The sequence below is a fragment of the Perca flavescens genome, chromosome 7, assembly GCF_004354835.1.
Source record: "Perca flavescens isolate YP-PL-M2 chromosome 7, PFLA_1.0, whole genome shotgun sequence".
In the NCBI taxonomy this organism is placed as follows: domain Eukaryota; kingdom Metazoa; phylum Chordata; class Actinopteri; order Perciformes; family Percidae; genus Perca; species Perca flavescens.
The window spans coordinates 17,852,388-17,878,387 of record NC_041337.1 but is presented as its reverse complement, the minus strand read 5'-3'; the positions used below and the strand labels follow the sequence as shown (position 1 = coordinate 17,878,387).

Sequence of the window (26,000 nt, the reverse complement as noted above, 5' to 3'; positions counted from 1 at the left end):
GGAGACAGACAGAATTGGATGGCCCGAGACCTCAATTCACAGCTTTAAAAGCAGGAGCGGGATTTGGTGATTGGGATAATTCTGCCCTTGGCCTGGAGAGAGTGAGGTGGAATATAGCAGAGTTCATCTGGAAGTTTCACTCACTGGGAAGAGCAGAGAACTGGGTGGTGAGTCCTACCTTGTTTTTTTTTAAACTCTAATTAAACATGGTGTTAATGTGTTGGGTGTGTGTGCATATAGGACAGAGAAATAGAGAGGCTGAAGAGAGAAGAGTCTCTCTCAGAAGTTGTCTTCATACCTGTCATTAAGTGAAAGTGGAGATTGAGCTCAGCAGCAGCCAGTTAAGTCCTCTGTTGGGGGGAGAAAATTCCGGCTGACTACCACACAAACACACACACAGGAGGTAAAGTTTAGTTGGGTGATAAATATTAAGTTTCAACAGGTTCAACACAACCAGGTATATACAGATGGAGAGAGGGAATGGAAGAGGAGAGGGTGTAGAGAGAAGGAGAGAATAGAGGTGAAGATTAGAAAAAAAGGGGTTCTCAAAACTTCAATGGGAACCAGTTCACTGTTCGGAAAACTCCTGGGACATCAGGTTACCTTCATTCTTTCTTTCCCTCTCTCCACTTTTTGTATCTGTCTCTCTCTCTGCTCATGTTACACAACCCTTAAAGGACTTGTAGATTCTGATGAGCTCCAATGTCCGACATGAAGTATGTTGCTGAGGTTATCTTTATGTCTGGGTGGGGCCTTGTGCTTGTATAGGTGTGCAGCTGATCAATGTTTTACACTCTGATTTGTATATTTATTTATGTATGTGTGTATGTGTGTGTGTGTGTGTGTGTGTGTGTTTGTGTGTGTTAAACACAGACCTCACGCCTGCCACTCCTACCAGGGAATTCCTTTCGGGCTTTGACAGGGGAGGAATGTCACCACAGACCAACATTTACGTACACAAACACACATCATACACTATAGGCTACAACAGTATCCCAGTTGCAGTCATTTGGTCCGCCACGTTAGACCGGTTTAGTTATTTTCGTGTAATTTGAATCTGAAGATGTAAAAAGAATGTGATATTCCCAAATACAAAAAGGTCAACTCATATTTTTGACACACACACACACACACACACACACACACACACACACACACACACACACACACACACACACACACACACATTGCTTCTACAGCATTGTGCGTGTGTACGTCGGTGTTGGATAAGAAAACGTAACAAAACTTTTAGTGTAGGCTAGCGAGTAAAGCACTCTCAAGAGAAAGATGCCCCGTCCTGTACAAAAATAAATGTTCTAAATTGTTTACGAGCAGAGGGGAGCTGACTGTTTTCATCACCTCTCTGTTGGTCCACAGAGGAAATGGAAAGAGAAAGCTGCAGCAGTCTGGCTATATATCTTACATGACATCTCAACAGATACTGTACTTTGTCCATGTGGTTAACACAGGATAATTCAGAGCACATTCTCTGTGTTGTGTTCAACTGAAATTAAAATGCATATATTTTTGTGGCCTCTTATAAATCAGCTTTATAAATTAAGTCATGTGCCCTATTTTAAGAAAAAAAATAATTACCCAAAAGGCATAAAATTACATTTTATATTTGTTGGTCTCCCACTGGCTTACAATTAAGAAATCTATGTAGAAAAAGAATGTTCTCGCATAAAGCCAATCAAAATGTTTTACTGTCAATAGTCACTTGGACAACAGCCACCCTCCAACAATAGTTGTAATTGCGTACTGCCTCTGGACAGCACGCACCCAAGAGAGAAAAAGACAGAGAGGAAGAGACTGCATGGGTGTGCAGCTGATCAATGTTTTACACTCCACATTTGTGGATTTGTGAATGAGTGAGTGAGTGAGTGAGTGTGTGTGAGAGAGAGATATAGAGCTTCTGTCCATCTTAATGTTTCACTGAGGACATGGTCATATACCAATTTGGCAGACATTGCATAGCAACGTCAACAACCAAGAGAAATTGCATTTTCGAACATAATTTTGCAGGCTAGATAAGTAGTCAGCTTGTCAGCTTTAAATAGGTTAAAAAAAATTCTGCTCCGTTTTTAACCATCTGTTAGCTTGTATTCTAGAGTTGAGGTCTGCCGGTGCGTCTTGGCTCCATTGCTGGCTTGTCTGTCAATCATGCAGAATGATCCAGAAGATTGCAGACTAAATGGGCATTTGTGATACAGCTTCAGTTGCAGTTTGTCCCACCCTTAATTCCATATTTATGTTAACAATACATTTAACTTTTCATGATTTTTATCACAAAAAAGGCTTGTCTGGTACTTTGGTTGTAGTTAAAAATGGAAATGGTCGTCCTTTATGTATTCTGCAAACGCAGAAAAACACCCAATGACATTGCTAAAAACAGCTTAAGCCATATAAACTGGTGTGTGTGTATGGAGGGCAGATGATAGTGCTGTTTTCCCCTACAGACAAAGATGTCTGTGATTATTCATGACCCTATCAGGTTTCCCTTTGAAGCTGAATTACAGCTTTCCCTATGTTAGCACCTCTGTGTGTGTGTGTGTGTGTGTGTGTGTGTGTGTGTGTGTGTGTGTGTGTGTGTGTTTACTTATTGTTGCTGTTTATACTGTATGCATGTTTGTTCTTATGCTTTGACGGCATACATTTTAAAAAGAGATATCACGTTTAGAGGATATTTATATTCATATTCTTATAAATACATCTTATTGGATACAGCCTGCAGTGTTTTTCCTAGGTTGACTGCTTTATCCTTTCAGGGGGTCCTGATACCACACCAAATTTCGTTCTAAACTTTTCTTTAAAATTTTCTTTAAATATTTCAGTTACTTTTCGAAATCCACATGAACCACATCAGCATAAATGTCACTTTTAAAACTGGTTCACCTGTTACTCCCATTATATCCTTGCAAGCAATGTAGCATTTAAAATAGGGCTGCACGATTAATTTTACCGCAATCGCGATGTCATTCTGTGCGATTACATAACCGCAAAAATTGTACGATTTAAGTAAACAAAAAGGTGTGCTGTGTGCGTGGCACTCTAGTCTCTGTGTGCACTGCAGTCTCCACGTTGCAACACACTTCACCGACAGTATTAACAACAGATGAAGCCACCGTGTCTTAAGAAGCTTGTAGTTTTATTGTCCACTGTTAACTGACTTCACATTGTCTTTGCTATCTCTTTTCCTCTCGTTATTTCCTCTCGCTTTCCCGCGCACAGCCACTCCGACATCGCTCACGGTTGCTCTCCTTGCTTCACCCTCAAACACATTCACTTGCTTGCCATTTTCACTCTGACTAATGCCTGATTTATGGTTCTGCCTTTAATCTGCCCTCTGAATTGCGGTACCCAATGGATGTATTAAGCGCTACTCTCGTAATGTCTACAAAAGATGACCAGTGACTGTTCAGTCTGTTCAGGCAGTAGCACGCGTGTCGTGTATGGAGTATCAGAAGTGTAGAGGGGTTCAGACCATGCAGACTTTAAGAAGAGGTTGTACAAAGAATATTTTGTAACTTAATCACTAGTTATTCTATTACACCCATCTTGAATGTCATTGTTTATAAGCACATATGAAAAATTTATTATTTTAATAAGAATTTGTATTTTTCTTATTTACAGTATTGTTCTATTTATATCATTTGTACTGTTGATCAAAGCAAAAATAGCTATTATCCAATTTTGTAAAATATTAAGTTATTTAAAAAACAAGTGTTGCACATTTTGTTCATTTGTTCTTATGCTCCTTTAAGATGTTCAAGTTGAGAAATACACATTTCAACATGTTTGTATTTTGTGCATTTTCCTGATAATCAAGCAAGTAGACTCATGATACCATTATATCACAATCACAGTATTATAAAACTCAATATGACTTGTTCTCCAAGTGGTGCAGCCCTAATTTAAAAGGCTGTTTTTTGTTGTGTTTTATTTTATTTTTTTATAAATGGAGTAGGGCGCAATGCTCACTCCACATATAACGCTACACAACATCACTTCCAGCAAACTTCACGGAGAACAACGAGGGCAAAACAGCATCACCGATCTGTTTTAACCACATACTCTCTGGTCTAGCTCAGCTAAAAACACAGAATCCGTCAGCGCTGTGAAGATAGGTCAGGCGATGCGAGATTACCGGTAGGCTAACTTCACTTCACCTGTTCAACTGACTGTTTAAATAACACACTCAACTGTCCTGCTGTTACAGACGTGAACTAACCACAGACAGTTGCCTCATTCAGTGACTCGTGGCAGTGCATTGCTGCAGTTCATGGCGGTGCGGAGCTGCAGAATGAACATAGGGGAAACACAATGAAAATGTTGCATTATTTTTGGCATAAAAAAATAAATTCTGGCCTGGTGAAGTTTTCTGATGGCCTGGCGGCCCGCCAGATGGAAGACTCATTGCATAGTATCTCGGGATATTGTGCACTTTAATTCTAAAGTTTTACCTCAGGAGTTCATGACATGCATTTAGGCGTATGCATTTTCATAGGTGTATGGGCATTAATGCATTGATCAATTATACTGTAATCCCACCCCATTCAGTTGCAAACATTTAATAAATACAAACGTAGAAGTTGTACAAATTTCAAGATGAACTTGGATTTAAATGTTTTGTTCGGTGCTCTCCAGTGTGGAGACGTGACATAATGCCATCACCTCAACAGACATAAGAAATTTTACTCACTCAGTTTACGACACAAAGAAGAAGATCCACCCCCTAAACACAAAGGCTGGGATGGTTTGGGCTGTAGACTGCAGAGTGTTGTATAGGACACCTGGGCAAAGGAGAGGCTGTGACAGCACACCTGGACTGTCAATTTATGGCTGTGGCTATTTAACCACGCTAACCATTAAAGTCAGACTACTCTAATTTGAATGCTATGTATTTCCTTTAAACTAAACAGACCCCAAGTTATATCACAAACGTTGTCGTTCTTGAAACCCCTATTGTGAAGCCCTAATGCACTGTACTGGATTTTGTGTGCTGAATTTCAACAATGAGCCTCATTCACAAATCTGTGCTTAAACCGTGCGTACATTAACAACATTAACATACAAATCCAGGATTCATCAATATTTTCTTACCTGAATTGTTTGTACTCTGCGAACAAATTTAGAACCGTCATAGGCTACGTTCACAGCGCAAGTCTTAATGCTTAATTCAGATTTTTTTGCACAGATCCGTTTTTTTGACTGGCTGTTCACATTACCTTTTAAAATGAGGCCTATATCAGATTCCAGTGTGAACTGTTTGCGGTTTCGAACTGACCCGCATGCGCAAAAGAACAATAACAGTGACATCAGACGCAGCACGCTGTTGCACTAAAGTTAGGGAGGTTATGGAGGAAGTAAGCATTTTCGCTTTTAATGGCAGCAGAAATATTAATGAGCAGGGGCTGAGGAGGAAAAAAAGGAAGAGAAAGAGAGCCAAATTGGCAATTTTGGCCTTTTGCAGAGTTATGGCTGCAAATTCACTACAGAGGTCTGTGTGGATGCAGCGACAAAGCCAGGAGTGGTGGGACTGCGTTGTGAATAGTTTCACAGAGAAGCAGTTTAACTCCCGCCAGTGCATAATTGTGACAAATGTTGATGTAGATTGACGTAAAAGTCGCATCAAATCCGCCTTGGTTGTTCACACTGTGGCCGCATTGAAAAAAAATAAATAATAAAAATCAGACCTAGGTCTGATTCAAGACCACATATGGAAGTGGTCTAAATCTGATTTGAGTGTTCACACTACTTGTGAAGAAGTCTGACCTGGTCACTTGACCCCCAAAAAAATATATACATTTGGGCCACTTTTGCCTGCAGTCTGAACATAGTCTTAGACCATGCATACGCACAAATGAATGCATTCATGGAACTCCAAAAAATAGGTGCTGAAAATATTTTGGCCAGTACATTTGTTTCAGTTTTCCAGCCATTGGCAAATAGACCAAAAAGTTAATTTTGGACCCTGGTTGGTTTTAACTACAGTTTAACCATTAATGTAGTGTAAAGCAACAGGATTGTTCCAGACTGTTTTGGTATTTGGTACAGTAATGATTGGAATTATGTGACGTGTTTTAATAGTCATGTTAAATTGAAATATTAATGTCATGGAGAAAGTGTTCTTTAGTACTACACTGTGCCAAACATTTGTTCCAGGCCAAAAGAACGCTTGTCGTTACCAACACGCCACCAGACTTAGTTTGACACGAGTACTACTAGTGTTACTGAAATATCTGGCCAGCTGGCAACAAAAAAACTAATTAAGGGTTTGTTTAAACAGAAAAATTATGTCTGATGTCTTATCAGGTCGCAGAAGCTTGAGGCAGACGAATCCCAATCTTCTTCCAGTCTTCTCCCAGTTAGACACAGTGGTTAGTAGCCTGTAGCCCCATTAGTGAAGATTACCGTTTATATGAACACTTATTCTCTGTTAAAATTCTTGACAATTTAATTTAGAATTGAGCGTTACTTGCTCCTAATCCACTTTTCTCCAAAAGTAACGGGTTTGACAGTACCTTTCCTTCCCTGCCTCTATCTACCTCCCTGACATCAGTTTTCACAGCACTAATTCTTCCCCAGGTAGCAGCTACCAAAACAAATATCAGTTACATTTGTTTTTGATCCCAGGTCCAACAAAATGTACCTACTAAACAGACTTATTTATTTATATTATTCATTATATAAGCATTTTAAGTTTCAAATTAGTCAAAATACAACAATGTGAAATTAGCTTGCTTGACATAAAGCATCTTTTCAAACTTGACAGCCAATGTTTTGGTTTTCTATCACCTTGTGCTATTTTACACTTGACAACCAAACTCTCAAATCTCTCTTTGTCTCTGTGAGAAATAGGTGATGTTTGAACATCCAGAACAAAGCGTTACTGTTTGGGGTCAAAATGAGATGCTGATAATTCATGGGTCAAAAAAAATAAACGCAGGCCCTGCTTTGGTCATCTTTTTGGTCACTGCAGCTGCAGTCTGGCACAGGTCAGTGCACAGACTGGGGAAAGAACATCTGGTGTAAAGTGAACCAGCTAAAGTGATCCATCTGAAATCAGTGGGAGAGGTCAGAGGTTGGCCGCGGGGGTTACGTCTGTGTTTGTGGAGGAAAACGGGGATCTGGAGGTCGCGCGGCAGGTCAGTATCCTGATCCATGTGGCACAGGGAGGAGAGTAGAAAATACAGAAACATGACATCACCTCCAGTTACATTCTGCAATAATTCTTGTTGACGTTTGCTTTACAAACAACTTCTCACAATGTTTGGGAGAAAATGTATTCAACAGAAATCACAGCTAATGTTGTTTGACATTTGTAACTTAACTGGATTTGAACAGAATTGTTGTCAGACATGAGCAGATTGTTTTGTCCCAGCACCTTTTCCCCCCATATGGGCCTGGTTTTTTTTAGCACTGTACAAAATCAAGAATAATACACTCCTGTGTTTAGACTTGTGTATACATTGAAAATTGAATCCAGGACTGTTAATGCAAGTCAGTCTTTGTGTTGATTTCCACAGGTGCTCCATCAAAGGGTTATGTTTGCCTGTTTCTATGTCTATGTCTGCGCACATGTGCGTGTGTGCACTTTATACGCTTTCAGTGTGCGGACATGTCTGCTCATTTCACATTAAATGCCTCTATGACTTTTAGTTATTGCTTGCTCTCCTCTCATGCATGTGCACACAGCCCCGAACACACAGTAGCTGATAAATCACCACATTACCAGGGCTGTTCTTACAGCTAGAATAACAGTGTTATGGTCTTAATCTGTTGACTCAGTGCACGTCTGGTGTTTTGAATTGTTTCACCACAACCCCTTTTTATGTGTGTGTGTACATTTGGATTGAAGTGATGACACCGTCTTACTCTCGCTTTCCTTCCCCTTTATCCCGATTGGTCGGTTGACTATAGCTTGTCCAGACATGAATCGCTCCCACGTTGCCAACAACAGAACAAGAATACTTCATCTTTTTAAATATTCAAATTCACCCCAGAACCTCAAATAAGATAGAATTAGCATTTGCTATCAGATGTTTTGTTACAAATATGTTTTGTTACTAATCTGTTGTTACAAATTCAGATATTTAGAGAGAGATCAAGTTTACTCCAACAAAGAAAGTACAGAAGAAATAGATAAATACTGTAAACCGCACCAGCATTGGAGGAATGTGGTTTGTACATGTGTATCAGCAATGTGCATGTGTGTACGTGTATATGTATACGCTTGTTTGTATTGGATACTCATCAAACACACAGACACACACCTTAGCCCCAAGGATACAAGTGAAGCAACTTATTATGCACTTATTCGGATTATGCCAATTTGGGAATGCGCAGAATGCAGGAGGATGAGCCACTGGCTAGTCATAACAGATTGGTCTCCTACACAATGAGGAGAAATTAATAAGGCGTAATTCTTTTGATTAGTCATTTTAGTCAGACAGGATCCCAAAAACGGCAGAGGCGCAAAGCCTCTTTACAAGCGGTTTTCTCCACCTCTGTCTTCAAACAACCTTGTTTTATCTGTCATCAAGTTTTGTTTTACTTAAAACTCTAGGATTATTGGTGTATCATGAGGAGTTTTGGGGAGGATGGCACTGTAGGAAGCCATTTCTCTCTGCTGGATTCACCGTTAAGCCCATGCATCAAGCTCCACAGTAAATATGAATTCATCCAAAACTCTGCTGCAGGTCACATACACACGCACAAACACACATGCAGACGCGCTGGAAAGTAGCCACTCTCTCTCTTTCACCATAACTCTGCTTGCACGCTGAACATGGCATGTTGCTAACAGACAGAGGATAGGCCTGGGAGGTCCCACGCAGACAGGTGGTTGACATCAGCTAGAGAGGGAGAGGGGGAGGGAGGAGAGGGAGATTTGGACTGTGGGAGATAGGAAGGCAGAGAGACACTGAAGCAGAGAGAGTGAGAGATGACAGAAGGATGTGCAGACCACACAGAATAGAGAATGGCCGGGTCAAGTCTTTAGTGAAAGACTGTTATCAAACAAACACTGGGAGTGACGACAAGATCACATTTTTACACTCTTCAGAGGATTTAGTAGTCCTGACGAGGCCATCTATGACAGTACAACAAAGAGGGTTGTGTCTGTTTTGTATGATTAAATAGAACACAATGAATACTTTGTGTTTTTTAGTAAGGTGCATGCTTTAGTTTAAATCTGAAATGTTGATTGAGAGCACCTGACTTGAGACAAGAGATGTGAAGTTAATCCTTTACCCTTTTGTTTTTGATGTTGTATACTGTTGCTAACATGCTCATAATGACCATGCTAGAATGCTGATGTTGAGCAGAAGGTGTTAGCATGCTAATATTCACTTAGGGCTGAACGATTTGGGGAAGAAAATCTAATTAAGATTTTTCTACCAGATATTGCGATATTGCGATTCGATTTGCGATTTAAAAAAAAATAAAATGTCATAATGTCATGCAGCCTTATAACATTAAACACAATCAAAACTGCTCTATATTCTTATACAAGGATGAGAACATTGATATTAATTAGCAGCAATAAGTGTGTTTCTTTTAAAAAGGTCCCATGGCATGAAAATTTCACTTTATGGAGGTTTTTTAACATTAATATGCATTCCCCCAGCCTGCCTATGGTCCCCCAGTGACTAGAAATGGCGATAGGTGTAAACCAAGCCCTGGGAATCCTGCTCTACCTTTGAGAAAATTAAAGCCCTGATGGGCCGATCTGGAATCTTCTCCTTATGAGGTCATAAGGAGCAAGGTTACCTCCCCTTTCTCTGCTTTGCCCACCCAGAGAATTTGACCCACCCATGAGAGAGAGACATCATGGCTTTCAAAAGTGCAAAGTGGCAGTTGGTCAAGGCCACACCACCCTCCACCTTGCCCCCCCTCTCTCCTCCTCAATAGCTACAGACACAGAAATGGCACATACTAAGGAAAGCTCATTGTGGGACTGGCTCTAGTGGCTGTAATTCTACACCAAGGCTGAATTTCAGGAAAGAGACTTCAGATACAGTATTAGGGGACCACTAAGGTCTATATAAAAGCATCCAAAGAGCATTTAACAGTCAAACACAGAAAATGTATCACAAAAGCTGAAGTTATAATAATAATAATAATAATAATAATAATAAACAATTCCAATAAAAAAGATTAGTACTTTCCTGTAAACCGAAATTTCTAATATGCCTCAGTTCAATGGCAGATTTTAGATATGGTACTTTCTACGATCATGTTAAATAAAGTAATAAAAAGTAAATGAAAAATCCACTAAAAATAGGACATTTCTGTAAACAACCTGTGATATGTAACATTATTCCAGCATTTATCTTGTGAAAAAACAGTAAATATAATAATAAAAAGAGGAATAAAAAATGTTAAACCTAGAGCTGGGCAATATATCAATATTATATCGATATCGTGATATGAGACTAGATATCATCTTAGATTTTGGATATTGTAATATGGCATAAGTGTTGTCTTTTCCTGGTTTTAAAGGCTGCATTACAGTAAAGTGATGTAATTTTATGAACTTACCAGACTGTTCTATTATTTGCTTTTACCAACATAGTCATTATATCCACATTACTGATGATTATTTATCAAAAATCTCATTGTGTAACTATTTTGTGAAAGCACCATTAGTCAACACTACAATATCATTGAGGTATCGATATAGAGGTATTTGGTCAAAAATATCGTGATATTGGATTTTCTCCATATCACCCAGCCCTAGGTAAACCAAATGTTACACCAAACATTCAATTAAATATTCACATTCGATCAATCGCGGTCTTCACAACTAGCTAATCGCATTCTTTCAAATTGCGACTTCGATTTGAAAACAATTAATCGTTCAGCCCTATATTCACTAATTAGAAACTAAACAGAGTAGACCAGAAGCCAATGGGAATGTCATGAGCTCTTGCAGGTATTTGGTCGTAAATTAAAGTATTGGTAGTTAGGTGTTCCATAAATATCTACACAAACTTTTATGGCAATCCGACCAATATGTGTTGAGATATTCCAGTCTCAACTGACCAATAGAGAAACATTGCAATGCATTGAGCTATGCCACTAGAAGGGCTAAAATACAAATACCTAAATTAGGACTTGATTACTGCAAAGAGTATGTCAGTTATGCATGATGGCTCTTTAAGGCCACATTGCAGCAGGATGCCGTCATGCGAGTGACGTCTTTATCTACTTTACATCAGTATCCTGGAGTGAAATACCTAACCTCTACATGCTTCAGATGTGCCAAGCTGGCTGGTTGACACTCGCCCCAAACAACCAAGCCAATTGAATTAAGTTTAACAAATCAATTCCATGTTACACCAATTCAAAACAGAAATGCAAAGCTCAACGTTAGCCTGCAGCCAGAGCACTTTCACGGTGCCTCTCAAATACGCTCTACACTTTTTTCCCCCCCAATGATTAGCTCTCCTCCCAAGCTACCCTTAAGATGTGAAGAATATTTATATGCTTATTGTGTAGCCAAACTTTCATTAAAAGAATACTGTACATGCATATTTGAATGTCTGACGCAACATTTACCCAATTTGTGTCTTTGGGCCAACACCCATGCTCATGGAATCAGATGTGCAGCCCAAGTAGGGCATAATGGAAAAACTTGGGTGTCTGAGAGAGCGCATCTGTCCATTTACTCCCACGTTTCACTTTATGTTCTGTAGCAAATTTACCGCTATTTATCGCTTTGTTTTGCTGTTTTGACAGCATGCAGTCAAAGCGTCACGTGCAAATCCATATGCATGATTCCATCAAGGGTATAAGCTGTGAAAGGCGTGTTGGGAATTGGGGAGGTACAGATTCCATTATTAGCTATTTATCAAAGATGTTTTTATCGATCTTAATAAAGTTATGAATATGTGTATTCATAACTTTACCAAAGTGTCAACAATAAAAACGGGGCACCACCCTGAACTCAGGGGCCAATAACTGAACTGTGAAAACTCAAAAAGGTCTCAAAACGTGGTGTTCTCTTTAAAATACAGATCTTAATTAATTTGATTAATCTATCTTGTATCTTTAGCGGGAACAAAAGAAGGGTGAAAAATCAAGCACCGACCTGTATAACCAGCTGTTATTACAATACAATACATGCAACAACTTCTTGTTAAAATCTAATATGATTTATGTATTTATTTATTTTAACTTCAAAAATACTGATGGTCAATCAATAATTATTCACTCATCAGAACTCTATCGTGTGTGTGTGTGTGTGTGTGTGTGTGTGTGTGTGTGTGTGTGTGATAGGAGGAGGGAAGGGGGTAGGAGTAGTGGGGGCCACATGGTCGGGCTAACCACGCGAGATTCAAGATGGTGGATCGCGTGATTTGAGGCTATTTGTAGTTTTTTTTAGTACAAAGGCCCAAAATTGCTACTCCTAGCGTTTTAATGGACTTTGAAGAAAAAGCTAAACGCGGTGTCCTCCTTTTTCCTCGAAAAACAGGGTTGATTACCCTCTCTGCAGGTTTGGTGAGCGACTGGGTCAGTGTCCCACTCAGATACCTTTGTATCACGGAAGATACAGACAGCTCACTCAGAGGAGGGATGTGTGACGGGGAGCTTTGTAGTTCACGTCACCTGGTACAAACCCCCCAGGTGCGTTCAGGTTCCTCCAGCCAATGGGAAGAATCAGAGTTTTTGAAGGTGTGAACTGCACGTCTGTAGTTTTTAACATTGACATATATAAAAATGGACCAACAGAGGCACAGGCTAATTATTGCTAACTAAAATGCTAGTTAACATTAGTAATTAAACTTAAACAGCTAATGTGAGTCGAAACTGTCTGCGAGCTTCTCCTGTACTATACGGTAATTTCTCTACTGTGCGACAGTAAGTCGCGTGGTTATGACACAATTGTTAGCCTATTTTTACAAAAACGCCTACTACGTAGCAATAACGTGAGGTACAAGGTAATGGAGCCTTTTTTACATTGTCGTGTTTCTTTAGAAATAAACAATGGACAAATAGAGTCTTTAAACGCTTCAGATGTGAAGTTATTCGCTGTCAAAGTGGCGCCAAAATGAATGGCAGTCAATGGAATGCTAACGGGAGGTGATTGCTTGTTAGCATCAAAATGGTGCCATAGGAACTACGCCTTCCGAGGAGAAGCTTACCCCCTTGGTTTTTAGACTTTCGGCCATTTTGAGGACTCCTTCACTGTAGTAGTTTGGTGAACAGGCTTTAAGAATTACCTGTAGGCCACACATCCTTTGTTCAGGAAGACCACATGTTCCTTTGTCTCTCAGAGATTAGTTGCTCTGAGGCATTTGTCCACAAGATAGTGTCTAATCATACGGTTTGGTCCCAACAGATGCATTCAAAAGCACAGATATCAGATTGTAAGTGGAGTCAAATCAAACTCTAGATGAACTGAATGACTCGCTCAAACAGTCAGAAATCTTTATCAGAAACACAACTGAGATTCATTTCACCTCATCAGTGTTAGCGATTTCAATCACATACATGCTAATATAGTTGTATTCTCTGGGAGGATGAGTATCAATATGAGTGAACCTCAGCTTGGAAAACAGATGCTTTTGAAGTTCTGCTTCCCTAGGAGTAAATAAGAAACATGAGCTACAACACTACGACAGTTGGTTTTCTGTCTGCTGGAGCAAAAAGGGGAGACATGTTATTTTCTGTTAAAGCTATTTGGAGGAAAGACAACAACGAAACATGAAAAATGTGTTTTTTTACTCCTCAACTCTTTAACTCCCTGTAGCCTGAATTCCACCCATCTTCCCGGTCCTTGAACTCCTCTTTGTCTCCATTTCTGTTCCCCTTCAACCTTGTACTTCCTTGCTCTGCTTCTTTGTAACACATGCTCCTTTATTTGATAAATTCCCAAGACATCTCATTGCCCATCTGTACCCCGCCCTCCATTACTTGTTGCCTCTCCCCATCCCTTGATGTTTCTGATTCCTTCTTCTCCATCCCTCGGCCTACATCTCTCCCCGTGGTCAGACAGGCATTCCTGCCTCTGGCCCTCCTCCTCTCAGTCCTCCGCTGTGGGATGTTAGATTCTCACCAGGAAATGGGGAGTTTTTACCGCGGCCATGCCAAAAGATTAACCACTTGTCATGAGAAGATTTTTGAATGTCAAGGTCATTAAAACTAGGGGTCTGGAAAACATGTTAGTCATTGTGTTCATCCTGCCTTCAAGGCCTGGAGGACTGGCCTCCCACGTCTGCTGGTCCAGTGCAGGGATAGGGTGGGTTGACTGGGGATGGGCCCGGTTATAGAGAGGGGAAACAAAGAGGGAGAGAAGACCTTTCACTAGCACAGCCACGGTGCCAAAAGAACCTCATGCCTGGAGTTCTGCTGGGGTCCAAGACAGCAGCCGGGAGTTCGCACAAGAACATTAAACAGCATCGCATCCAGGGCTGTAGTCAAGTCCACCTTTGTCGAGTCCAAGACCAGACCAAGACCAGACATCCCGGTCAGAAGGACTATACAGCCAAGTAGAAGGACTATCAAAATGACCTGACACTGCCCTATCTCATCTCCAGGACTGCTTCCAAAAGGACATGGTTGTGTGCAATATGTTACAGAACTAGGGCTGAACGATTAATTGCATTTGCGATAATATCGCGATATGTTAAAACAGTCAAAATCAGTCTGCACTACGCAGAGAAAGCATCAACTTAGCACGCAAACGCTACACTGTACCTTGAGCTGATCTCTGTCATTCAAACAATTCTGAGTTGAAGTTTAAAACTTTTACAGCCATTTTAATAAAATGAAGGGTTTTGTTTGGGCTTGAGTCCATACATGCAGTTAATGGATACAGGCACGCAGAACTGAAGGCTCGGTTGGCAACGAGCTAGCTCTGATTAGCGGTTAGCTCCGGTTAGCGGTTAGCTCCGTTATAAAGATATGGGTGGAGGAGCTGCCACTGAGAGGGGTAACAATCAGACTGATAAATGACGGTTCGGGAGCCCTCAAAGCAGCGTGGCCGCGGTGTTTCAACGGTTTTATTAGTACAGTTAATCCCACGGCAAGACCACCAGCAACTAACATAACGCTAGCCTCTCTGAGCTAGTGCAGTGTTGACGGTGTCGGCACGCAACTTCACGAGGGGGAGGGGCTGGAGGCAGCTCCTCTCTGTGCACTGTAAAAAAAATGTGTGTGTGTATGTATATATATATATATATATATATATATATATATATATAAAAATAAGTGTGTATGTATGTATGTATGTGTGTATGTGTTTTTACTTATTTGACTGTCTACTGTGTAATTGTGTGTTGTTCATACTATACAATGATTTGTTTGTCTTTGTTGAATAATACAGAAGACAGCTTAAAAAAAGAATCGAATATCGAATCAGCCCTATACAGAACAGAGCCCTTTGTTTATTATTATGATTTAATGTTGCTTGTATGCTGCACGATTTACATTACAGCAGAGGTGTACAACTGAATGTGTACTCAGATTTCAATGTTCCTACACTAGTTCAATTAGTATTAGTATAGTATTAGTATTTTGTGTCTTTAAATTGTTTTTACTTTAAAATAAATAAGAACAGTTTTCATTCAACATTGTGCACATTATTATCATCAGTGATTAAGTAACTGACTTTTAAAAACAAATCTTTAAAATGATATCGTCTAATTATCGTTAAAATCGGCAAAAATAGAGATATCATTTTTTGTCCATATTCTCTGTGTATTGTGTAGTGATTTTCCACTACAATGTGAATATGCCTTGTGATATAAATCCACATTACTTCAAGCCAAATGCATTGCTAGACGAATGTGCTTACTCATATTTCCATAGTGCCTTTTATTAAATACACAGATTATCTAAATGCAAGCATAAAAAATATCCCACCTATTCATCTTCAGAATAGGGATGCTAATTTAGATTTTTTTTCTGACCGATAGGCGACCCTTGTTAAGCAATCATTTACTGTTAACTGACAAGCAGGCAACGGAGTCCCAGTTCACCAGTCCAGGGGCCTCATGTATAAACGTTGCGTATGCACGAAAAGCTTGCGTATGCTGGTTTTCACGGACACCTTGTGATGTATAAAAAAATTTACTTGATGTGAGAATGTGCAGGCCGTCCGCAAAGTCTTTTCTGGCTCTGTAACGTGGCGAATTCTAACTGAAAAGTGCCAAAAATCACCAAACATTACAAAATAAAGTTCCACTAAAGTTACTGGCATACGTCTGTGACATTGTCTATGAAAAAAAACAAAATTATATCTGCTGATACTCCTAAGTTTGATCATATTATGTGGAAAATGTTTCACATCTTTTACACTATCAACTGTTTAATTCACAGGCTACTTAACCTCTGTTAAACATGAGGACGGGAAATAAATGATAAATCCACTTAGAAAATACTTTCAGTCATCCTCATAGATTAAATATCTTACTGGCAACAAAAAGATGTAAGTGCACAGGACCTGGCGTACGCCCGGTTTTATACATGTAAATATTTCTGTGCGTAGGTACTTTTCAAGTTTTGGCCGTCCGCCATCTTCTGGTATGAAAGCTGCGCAATCTTTTATACATGAGGCCCCTGGACACTCAGGTATGCTTTCCACGCTCCGTGTCAGCGGACAGCTGCAGTCTCAATGTTCCGTGCATTGACGTGCACACATATAGCCACTTTCCTTGAACAGCTTGCAAGTCCGTGCGACCAGCACAAGTCCGTAGCTGTTCGAGCCTGTCTCCACCACATCCACATACAAGGTTGTCAGCCATGTATCTGCTGGGCATGCTCTGTGCAGCCAAATTAACCCACTATCCCCGACCTCATCGATATAGTGGCATTATCATATAGCTCTCCGCTGTGAGGGCCGTCCAGCGGACAGCCACGAACAAAGGAGCGTAAAATGCAACTTGCTAGTGCAAAGTTTGCCCTTGAAAGCTAAGTAGCAGTTAAGAAATAGATACTATAGCCTACTTATGCAATGCAAAAAACAGGATAATATTGCGGTTAAACGGTCAACGGTTACCATGAACATCTTTACTTCAGAAACATTTCTTTTAAATAAGTTTTTTTTTCCTGGGAATGTGCTAGCAACCACATTGAACAAAAACAATGGTTTTCCTTGGTGTACAAAGAGCTGCATTGTTTCAGTTTAAACAAACAGTTTAATTTAATGGATATTATTGGTACTCATCCCTTTCTTCCAAATGCAATTACTGCCAAATTTCGCTCTCAGCTAAAATGTTGATTATCTTTAATTTCTTTCACAAACACCACAAGGATTCAATCTTTCTATTATGATGAATCACTGGTCAACTTACTATATGACAATGTGTAACAACAGGGACAAGGCTGAGGTTACATTTTTGTCTCTGCTTTGTCTCATGTTTGCCCTAGCAAATAAAAAACAACTTTGGAACAAATATTGTGCCAAGAGCCAACTTAAAAGTTTAACCACATGTAGCATTATGCAAAGCCGTAGACATGCAAAGTATCAGCTGAAAAGCAGATAAAAAGGCTAAAGAGATACAGAGCCAAAGTTAAAGCCTGCGGTTCCTGGAACTGTTTCAGTATCTTTGATGGGAATGGGAGCCTTGGCACTGTTGAACTGTATTTAAGCCTTGCTACATGTGAAGATATTAAGAGAGTATAATTACTTAATTATTCATGTTACAGCACCCATTGTCTGAGAGGTATGTGGGACAAATTTAGAAGGCATTAACATTCAGCTAAACTGCATTGGCACACTTGTTCACTTTGATTCAATATTTTGACATCTACTTTTCTTGGACAGTGTGCATTAGTGAAAAAGAGTTAAAGTGGAGCCATATGTAGACACCAGTCCAACTATTAACTATTACTATATAATTATCCCAGTTCCAAGACAAATTCATTTTACTTGAAATGCTAAATGAAATACTATTGTGTGGGTTTTGTCATGTCTTTAGAAAAAATATTTATTTACAGCTTCTGAAGCAGTAGCCAATTATTTGTAGCCCACAACACAAAAAACAAAAACGCATGCAAAAGTAGGAAAATGAATGGGATTAGATCTCCAGCGAGAGATGGATATGATCCCAAAACACGCAGAAATAAAAGAGGATCCACAAGAGCAGAGCAGAGCAGAGCACACACACACACACACACACACACAGTGTTGAATTATTTTATCGCTGTTAAACGGCCATGTGTCCAGGAAGTTACCTCTGGCTTTTTACTTGTGAGAGAAAAGACGAACATTAGGTCAGATTCCAGGAGCAGAAAGGGAGGACCTGGATAACAGACATACAGAAAAAGAACCAGAGAAAGTCACGAAACAGCATGATGAAGACGCTGGCTCATTGCCAAAGTCTGTTCCTTAAGTTTCCACGCCTTGGCGCCCTGCTTCTCTGATATTCTCAAGATGCCCTGAACAGACACACAAGCTTTTGTTTTACCAGATTTTACACAGGTCATATACACCTGTAATAAAACACACACACACACACACACACACACACACACACACACTTTTATTACAGGTAAATTTGTGGTAAATGCTTGCTCATAAAACCTGATGCCACAGATATATTTCAATGTTCTTGTTGGCAGCGTGTTACTGAGCTGGAAAACATTTAGTGGATGAGAGAAGTAAAGTTGCTGTGTCTCTGTGGCTGCCAGTATCATCCAGCTAAGTTGAAAAAAAGGTCAGTCTTTTGAAAGCTACTTGTTTTTAGAGAAAGTTGGAAACCTATTTACCTGTGTTATGCATGCCAAGCATATTTTATTGCTGTACCCAGTAAACCCATCAAGCTAAAGTCAAAAACTGAACATATGTTCTATTTTTTTTCCATACAGTTCATACTATACCAGTTTGTACATGTACATTTGTAAATGTTCTTTTGGTCGGCAGATCTTATATCATTTGTCATCGCACTGAGGAGTCAAGTGCTTTAACAGGTTGTGTGTGCCAGTCACTCGCTTCCTGTTTCCTGAGGCCAGAGCAGCAGAGTTTACTGTTTGAAGTATCCCTGATGCACAACAGGTGCCTTGGTTCTCACAGCAAATGTCTTTTAAACAAAAAGACGAGGGGAAAGGACAGGCCAGAGGCTGATCTCCCTCAGCTGTACTACTCACATTACAACTGTCACATTAAAGCTACAGGCTGATTGAGAAACGTGCCAAACAGTACCACTAACGGGGTTGTTATTATTGCTTAATAATTAATTATCTGCCATGTTTTGATGTGATATAGAACAATTCGTCTTACAATCCTCACTTAAAGCCACACTCAGATGCCCCATGCCAAACAAGAAAGTACTGTGAGTGAAGATGGACGTTCAAGCTTCCTTGATTCGACTTTCACAATTTTACAACCATGTATTTGCATTTGAGTTTTCTGTATTTTCCAAAGTTTATTCTATAGTTACGATTTTATGACAGTCCGACATGTGCTGTATATCCCACATACGAGACTTTAAGTGTTTCCAAGAGTATTTGGCCTCACTGACAGCCTCTCAAGAACGTTTGGAGAGTGTAACTTCATTGTGCTTTTAACGGACGCTGCATGACATCATTTTGCGTGACAAAAACTATATTTATGGCAGCATCTTGGCTGTTGGATTAGTTTCACGAGGCGGCTTGCCTAAACTGTGACGAGCAGATTGTCTTTGTGGATGACAAGCTTTGATTAGAGCGGTGAATGAAACAGTGGCTAGACGGGAAATGGAGGCATTTCAATTCTGAGTGGGTCTCTGTAAAATGAAAAAAGGAGTCTAATGCAACCCTCCATTTTAACTCCAGAGTTTAATTTCAATTCAGAAATGTCCAAATGTAAAACTTACTTGGTCCTCAAAGACTGATCCTTATAAGTCGCTGCGTTTCTCAAGCATTGATTAATGAGCATTAGATAACATTTCTTTAGAGGAAATAAATATGTCTTCAAACATTTGGATGTGAGTAAAAGTTAAAAAAAGAGCAAGTTGACCTGGCAGTCGTCCCTCTTGATAATTATTTCCAGTGGATGACAGCAGGAGGAACTGCTCTAACACTGACTTGATGAGAGACACAGAAACACAGTTTACCTTTCTCGGTTTTCCTCTGCATCACCCACTCTCCCTCTCCTTTCTCTCCCTCTCTGCAGCTGTCACTCTTTTTCTCACCCCCTCATAATCTGACGCGGTTGTCATCGCTCTGAGAGAGAGAGGTGTGTGGTTGTTTGAGAGATCTGTTGATGTGCCGCTCTTGCACATCTTTTAACAAGGTCTTGTACCTAATGACTAATGCATCACACGGATAGGAAGAAACTGCTCTCCCAAAGTGCTTATGTTTTGGCCCACATGCCTTGTTCTCATTGTATCACAGTCAACACACTGTACTGTAACCACAACTTGGCAGCTTGTAGATACCAGAGTCTAAGCAATGGAGCATCTTGTGGACCGGCACACTAAATGAAAAGGTGTTACTGGCTTACACTGCATAATCAGTACATGAAAATGTGTGGCTGGGCTCCACTGCCTGGGGCTAAGTAATTAGTCTCCGTCTGAAGTGTTTTCCTCTCATGCCGCCTAAGATTGGTTTTCCAGGTCGCAAACTAGCAGCTGCATGACTTATCTTTTCTTCCCACATACTTTGGCAATCTTGTTTACCAGGTAGTGCCATGTGATGCCTCGAACGCTCATGCCATTGTAGCATTTGAAGGTGATGGATGACTCAACAGAGATGGTCTTGATTTACAGTTTGGCAAAGCTGGGGAATTAGCCTATTGTGAGAAAGGGAACCTCATTAGAGCCATTTTACAAGGTCTGTTCTCATAAACATCGTCCTTGGTGCAAACTGTACTAGACATGAATCATAAAAGGAAATCCAACAACTGCTTTGTTTATACCAGTGTGTATTAATACAGTATGTTGAGTGTCTGGAAATATGAACCATATTTTGTCTATCATTAACGGATGGAATACCTTGGTCATGATTTGGTTGGAACATGTGAGAAGGACTGTCTCCTACAAGCTCCCTTATTCTTCAGGGTATCTCCCATGTGTGTGTGATTTTTCTGCCTGGATACTAAAGAGGAAAACAGCTTACTGTCCTGTGCACGTCAAAGTGCAGGGGACCTCGCACAGAACTTTGAGACTTCCTGTTTTATCAGTACCATATGGATCGCCTTCCCCCCACAGTTTGATATAGGATGTGTGCTTGCATGTCAAATCCATTGCACTATTTGATCTAACATTTTCTATTCCAGGCCCAGTCAACACTCTGTAAATGTGGCTGAAATATATAGCTTCCCCGTGATACTAGTACACAATTACTGGAGCAGACACCGTAAAACCATAGCACAAACAAACAGAAAAACTGCAGGAGCATCTCACGAGCTTGTATGGCGGTGCATGTGTGCGTTGTTATTTTAAATACAGTTTTTGTGTAAGGGGGTTGGAGGGATAGCCAGACAGATTCTGATCCAGTGCTGAAGTAATCCCAAAAGTCAGAGGTGCTCTCCAAACCACTTTGACCCTACGCTCCCACGCTGCAGTGTTTACGCTGGCTCCATGGGCATTAAACACAAGCCACATATTTTTAACATTAGGATCCTCCAGGCTCACCCTGGGCCATGTAAATAGTAAGCTGCCTGTCAGCCAGGATCAATCAACTCACTCCCTGTTTGGACCAGATCCCAATATTTTACACAAATAAAAGTGCATAAAGTTGATCTGCAATAGGTAAAAGTACTCATTATGTAGAATGGCCACTTTTAGAGTCACTTATAGCATTATACAGTATTAGATTATTATGACAGATTAATACACATGTAAGCAGCATGTGTTGTGTCTGTTTGAGGCTAATGCTTTATATGCTTTTGGGTGACTGCGTCATATTTTGGTGACTGCGTCATATTTCAAAGCTTTGTACAGTATGAAAAAAATGTGAAAAGCTGAATGCAGTCTTTAAAATGTGGTGGAGTAAAAGTAAGGTAGTGGTGGAGTAAAAGTAAGGTAGTGGAAAAGAAGTATAAACTGGCATTAAATAGAAATGCTCAAGTTCCTTAAAATACAGAACTTGAATACATGTGCACATTACAATAGTTACCACTGCCATACAGACAAAGTAAAGAAAACATGGTTCAAAGAAAAGAAATCTCAAGAACTTGAGCATGCTTAGCTTGTGGGAAAATACCTGAAAACTGATTTAAGATGCTGAAATTCTCTCATGCTTCCAAGTTGCCATTTCCAATGGGAACAGGGCCAGTTACATTTCTCAGTTGCCTGACCGTTGTATTTGAATTCTGGTCTATGCAGTCAACACTGACCTCTTCTGGTTATGTGCTACACTGTGAGGATTCCAATGCAAGTCATTTATCATTTGTCCCACAAAAGATACAATTTTTTAAAAAAAAATGTTTTTGCGAACATGACCATATCCAGCCAGGATTCTCTGCACTCACAACAAGGTTGTACAATTAAACAGGTTGAGCTAAACATTTACAACACTAATTAACTTTGTCCTATTCCAACAATGTACCAGCAGGTGAAAGAGAAGTCACAAATACTGACATCCCAGTTTTAACTCAGCGTCTGAGTGTACACATCACAGCACCTAATCATGCAACCCATTCATAAAAACAACCTTAAATGCATTCCTACATGCACATGTAGGTCAAAGAAAGACACTATTTTTATGTGGCACTCATGTTCATATCCATCATTAATGATACATGTTGGAGTGCTTTATGTTATATATGTGTATATAAAACATCTAATGAGGTGTGAAATGCCAAACATTCCAATGTATGGAAAGTCTAAGCTCTGAGTTAAACATGGTGAGTGTGTGTGTGTACTTCGCACGAGATAAGGTCAGATAATGGTAAATTGTGTATGTCTGGGAGAGCAGTGATTGTCAGGAAAGAGATGAGAGTTTTACTTGCACTATTTTACCACTTCTTGTTGAAGCTGAATGGTATGTCAGTGTGGAAGAACAAAGCTATACAAGTACAATGTGCAATCTCAAGGATAGAAAATTTGTTCCATTTTGTTTTCTCTTGTCAGTAATGTTGTTTAGTAAAACATTGACGCAACATAGAATATACTGCAAGTGAAATGCTGAATTGTGAATCCATTAAATTAAGCATTTGGTCCGTATGCATGTGTGTTACAGAGCTGCTGTTCAGGGGATCCAGCTGGCAGGCATGAGGGGCCCGGCCTGCACTGGAGTCTGGCTCTAGAGTCCACAGGGGCTCCCACTTCAACTGGACACATTCCACAGGTACCATAAACATTGACCACAGCAACACGCAAAGCAAGACATGTTCAAGGACCAGAGATGTTCCTGTGATGGTGAAAATGGACGAAACATTTGTTTCTCAACCAAAGTAGCCCTACTTAACTCGAATAACTGAATTGGCAGTTCTTTGATGGAGCATTCAAAGAATCTGCGCAGTGACAGGATTCTGCTGAGAGCTAATAAAGTTAGTAAAGTATTCTCCAGTGATCAGCAAAATAGCATGCATTAAATAATATACAACAGTTATAAACAACTCCAAACCGCCAGGGGAAAATGTGCCCAAAACCATTTTAACCCATACAGGAGTATTGAAATTTGGACATTAGTAATGAGGCAAAACACTCAATACACAATACCAATGCAAATAAATACACATGAAGTGCAAATGAATACTGAACATTGCAATCAAAGAATACAGATTCAGCAGCATAACAAACTGAGTGACCAGCCGCACAACATGACTTGCAAGCATGCATTATTGGCATTTATGGCCAACAATTAATTAATCAAATCACAAATTGACTCTTAAAACAGCAACAGCACAGCAGCCAGGCTCAACAATAGCCAACAACAATGAAGAAATAGCCAACAACAACAATGCAGCCAAAGTCAACCAAACATAGCCTATAGGCCTACTGAGCCAACCCATGCAATGTCACTGTCAATGAACAGATGCACTAGCTTAGATCCCGGCATAATGGCGAGTCGAAATTCGATGAGTCCCCTGACAGAGTGGTGTCGGTCCGACAGCAAACACAGGAAAACCTCTGTCCTTGGATCTAAACGGCATCCGACGGCTGATTGACAACCGGCTGACCCCCGCTGACACAAGGAGTTTGGCGATAGTTTACTCCTTAATTAAGTAATCCAAAACGAGAAGCAAGACTGTGTCTGGCCATAAATGTAAACAGCAGACAGGCTATAATGCCCGCGCTTTACACCTGCATGAATATGATTGGACCTTATTAGTAGACTATGTGTGAATGAACCAATTATTGTGAAGCATACTGCAAACACCTGATGCCAATCAGCTAATACAACCGCAACTTCAGTGCTCTGCCTAAACTAATGCTTCATTAATTATTTTCACAGTCGATTATTTTCTCAATTAATCGATTATTTTTTTGGTCTATAAAATGCCAGAAAATTGTGAAAAATGTCAATCAGTTTTTTCCAAAGCCCAAGATGACGTTCTCAAATGTCTTGTTTTCAAAACAAAATATTCAGTTTAATGTCAAAGAGGAGTAAAGAAACAAGAAAATATTCGCATTTAAGAAGCTGGAATCAGATAATTTATAACTGGTTTTTATTAAAAATTACTCAAACCGATTTATCCTTTATCAAAATGGTTGGCGAGTAATTTAATAGTTGAAAACTATCTCTGCAGCTCTACATTAAGTAATGATAACTGCCAACCTCGGGTTTTCAGAGCCCAAAAAATGGCATCAAATTGCTTATTTTGTAAAGGGTCAAAAAGTTAAAAAAAAAAAAAAAAAACACTCACATTTGAGCATCTGGATTGTGTTTCTATAAAATCTTTGGTGTTCTTACTCTTATTTCTTTCAATATAAGCATGACATATTAAGCACAATATCTTTCTTTTGTGCTCGGATCAGGACGTGTGCCCATGAGGTCGTCATCACTGGTCCTGCTCCTCCTGATCGGCGTCCAGGCTGTACTGAACATGGGAGGTGGATTGGCTCGGTGCGCCGGGGCAGCCAACCACAAAGTAGAACAGCAGACGGCAGCCAATCACAGAGCAGGACAGCAACAGACAGCAGCGGGGGACCACCATTGTTCACAGGAGTATCACAGGACCAGCCACGACAGGACCAAGAGGCCCCATCAGGCAGCTTCACACACCCAGGATAAGAGCCCTGTCGTTGGGCACTCTATGTCGGATTCCCCCCCTGATCCCTCCATCCCAGTGGTGGATCCCAAGCTCTTCTCCAAGAGACGTTACCGCTCCTCGCCCCGTGTTGTCTTCAGCGAGGTGACCCCATCACATGATGCCCTGGAAGGTGAGGGCTATGACATTGAAGGGGTGAGGGGGGTGAGGGTAAGGCGCAGAGCAGGATCGCGCATCATGCACCGAGGAGAGTACTCGGTATGTGAAAGCATAAATACCTGGGTGGGCAACATGACACGAGCAATAGACATGGGTGAGAATGAGGTGACAGTGCTGCCCAACGTTACAATCAACAACGTGGTGAAGAGACAGTTCTTCTATGAGACCACCTGCCGTTCCCCTACGCACAGAGGCTCCGGGACTGCAAACGGGGGACGGACAGGGGGACGGGGTGGAAAACAGGGTCCAAGATCTGGCAACTCGGGCTGTCTCGGCATTGACAGTCGCCATTGGAACTCCTACTGCACCAACACACACATATTCGTAAGTGCCCTGACCATCTTCAAGGAACGGACAGCCTGGCGTTACATCCGCATCAACGCTGCATGTGTGTGTGTTCTCAGCCGGAAGTCTTGGGCGGGACGTCTGGGGCACTGACTGGGGAGGACGACTCCTGACCACTTAAAAGACAATTCTGGCGCAAAATGTGAACCTAGGGGTTAATACCAAATGTGTACCGAGTCGATCGTTCACTGAGATATGTTTTCATGCTAATCAAATGTGTCTCTAGGTTGAAACAAGCTGCTAACGCTAGCTTTCGGGGCAGAAGGTAAATCGCTATTTTATACCACTAACAAGGCTAAAAATAGCACCACACTTCAATGGTACCGTAATGAGGGTCCCTACATGT

General features: G+C 40.5%; 1 protein-coding gene across 1 annotated transcript; it reads left to right on the top strand.

Annotated features, from left to right (window-relative positions):
- On the top strand, positions 1 to 25,833 carry ngfa (nerve growth factor a (beta polypeptide)). The gene is made up of 3 exons (XM_028582303.1): positions 1 to 167; positions 23,116 to 23,223; positions 24,858 to 25,833. The coding sequence occupies exon 3, from the start codon at positions 24,869 to 24,871 to the stop codon at positions 25,745 to 25,747; it is 879 nt and encodes a 292-aa protein (XP_028438104.1). The 5' UTR covers positions 1 to 167; positions 23,116 to 23,223; positions 24,858 to 24,868; the 3' UTR covers positions 25,748 to 25,833.
- Positions 25,834 to 26,000: the final 167 nt, after the last annotated feature.

Coding starts and splice junctions, on each gene's coding strand:
- ngfa (XM_028582303.1), top strand. CDS start 24,869: ATGAGGTCGTCATCACTGGTCCTGCTCCTCCTGATCGGCGTCCAGGCT.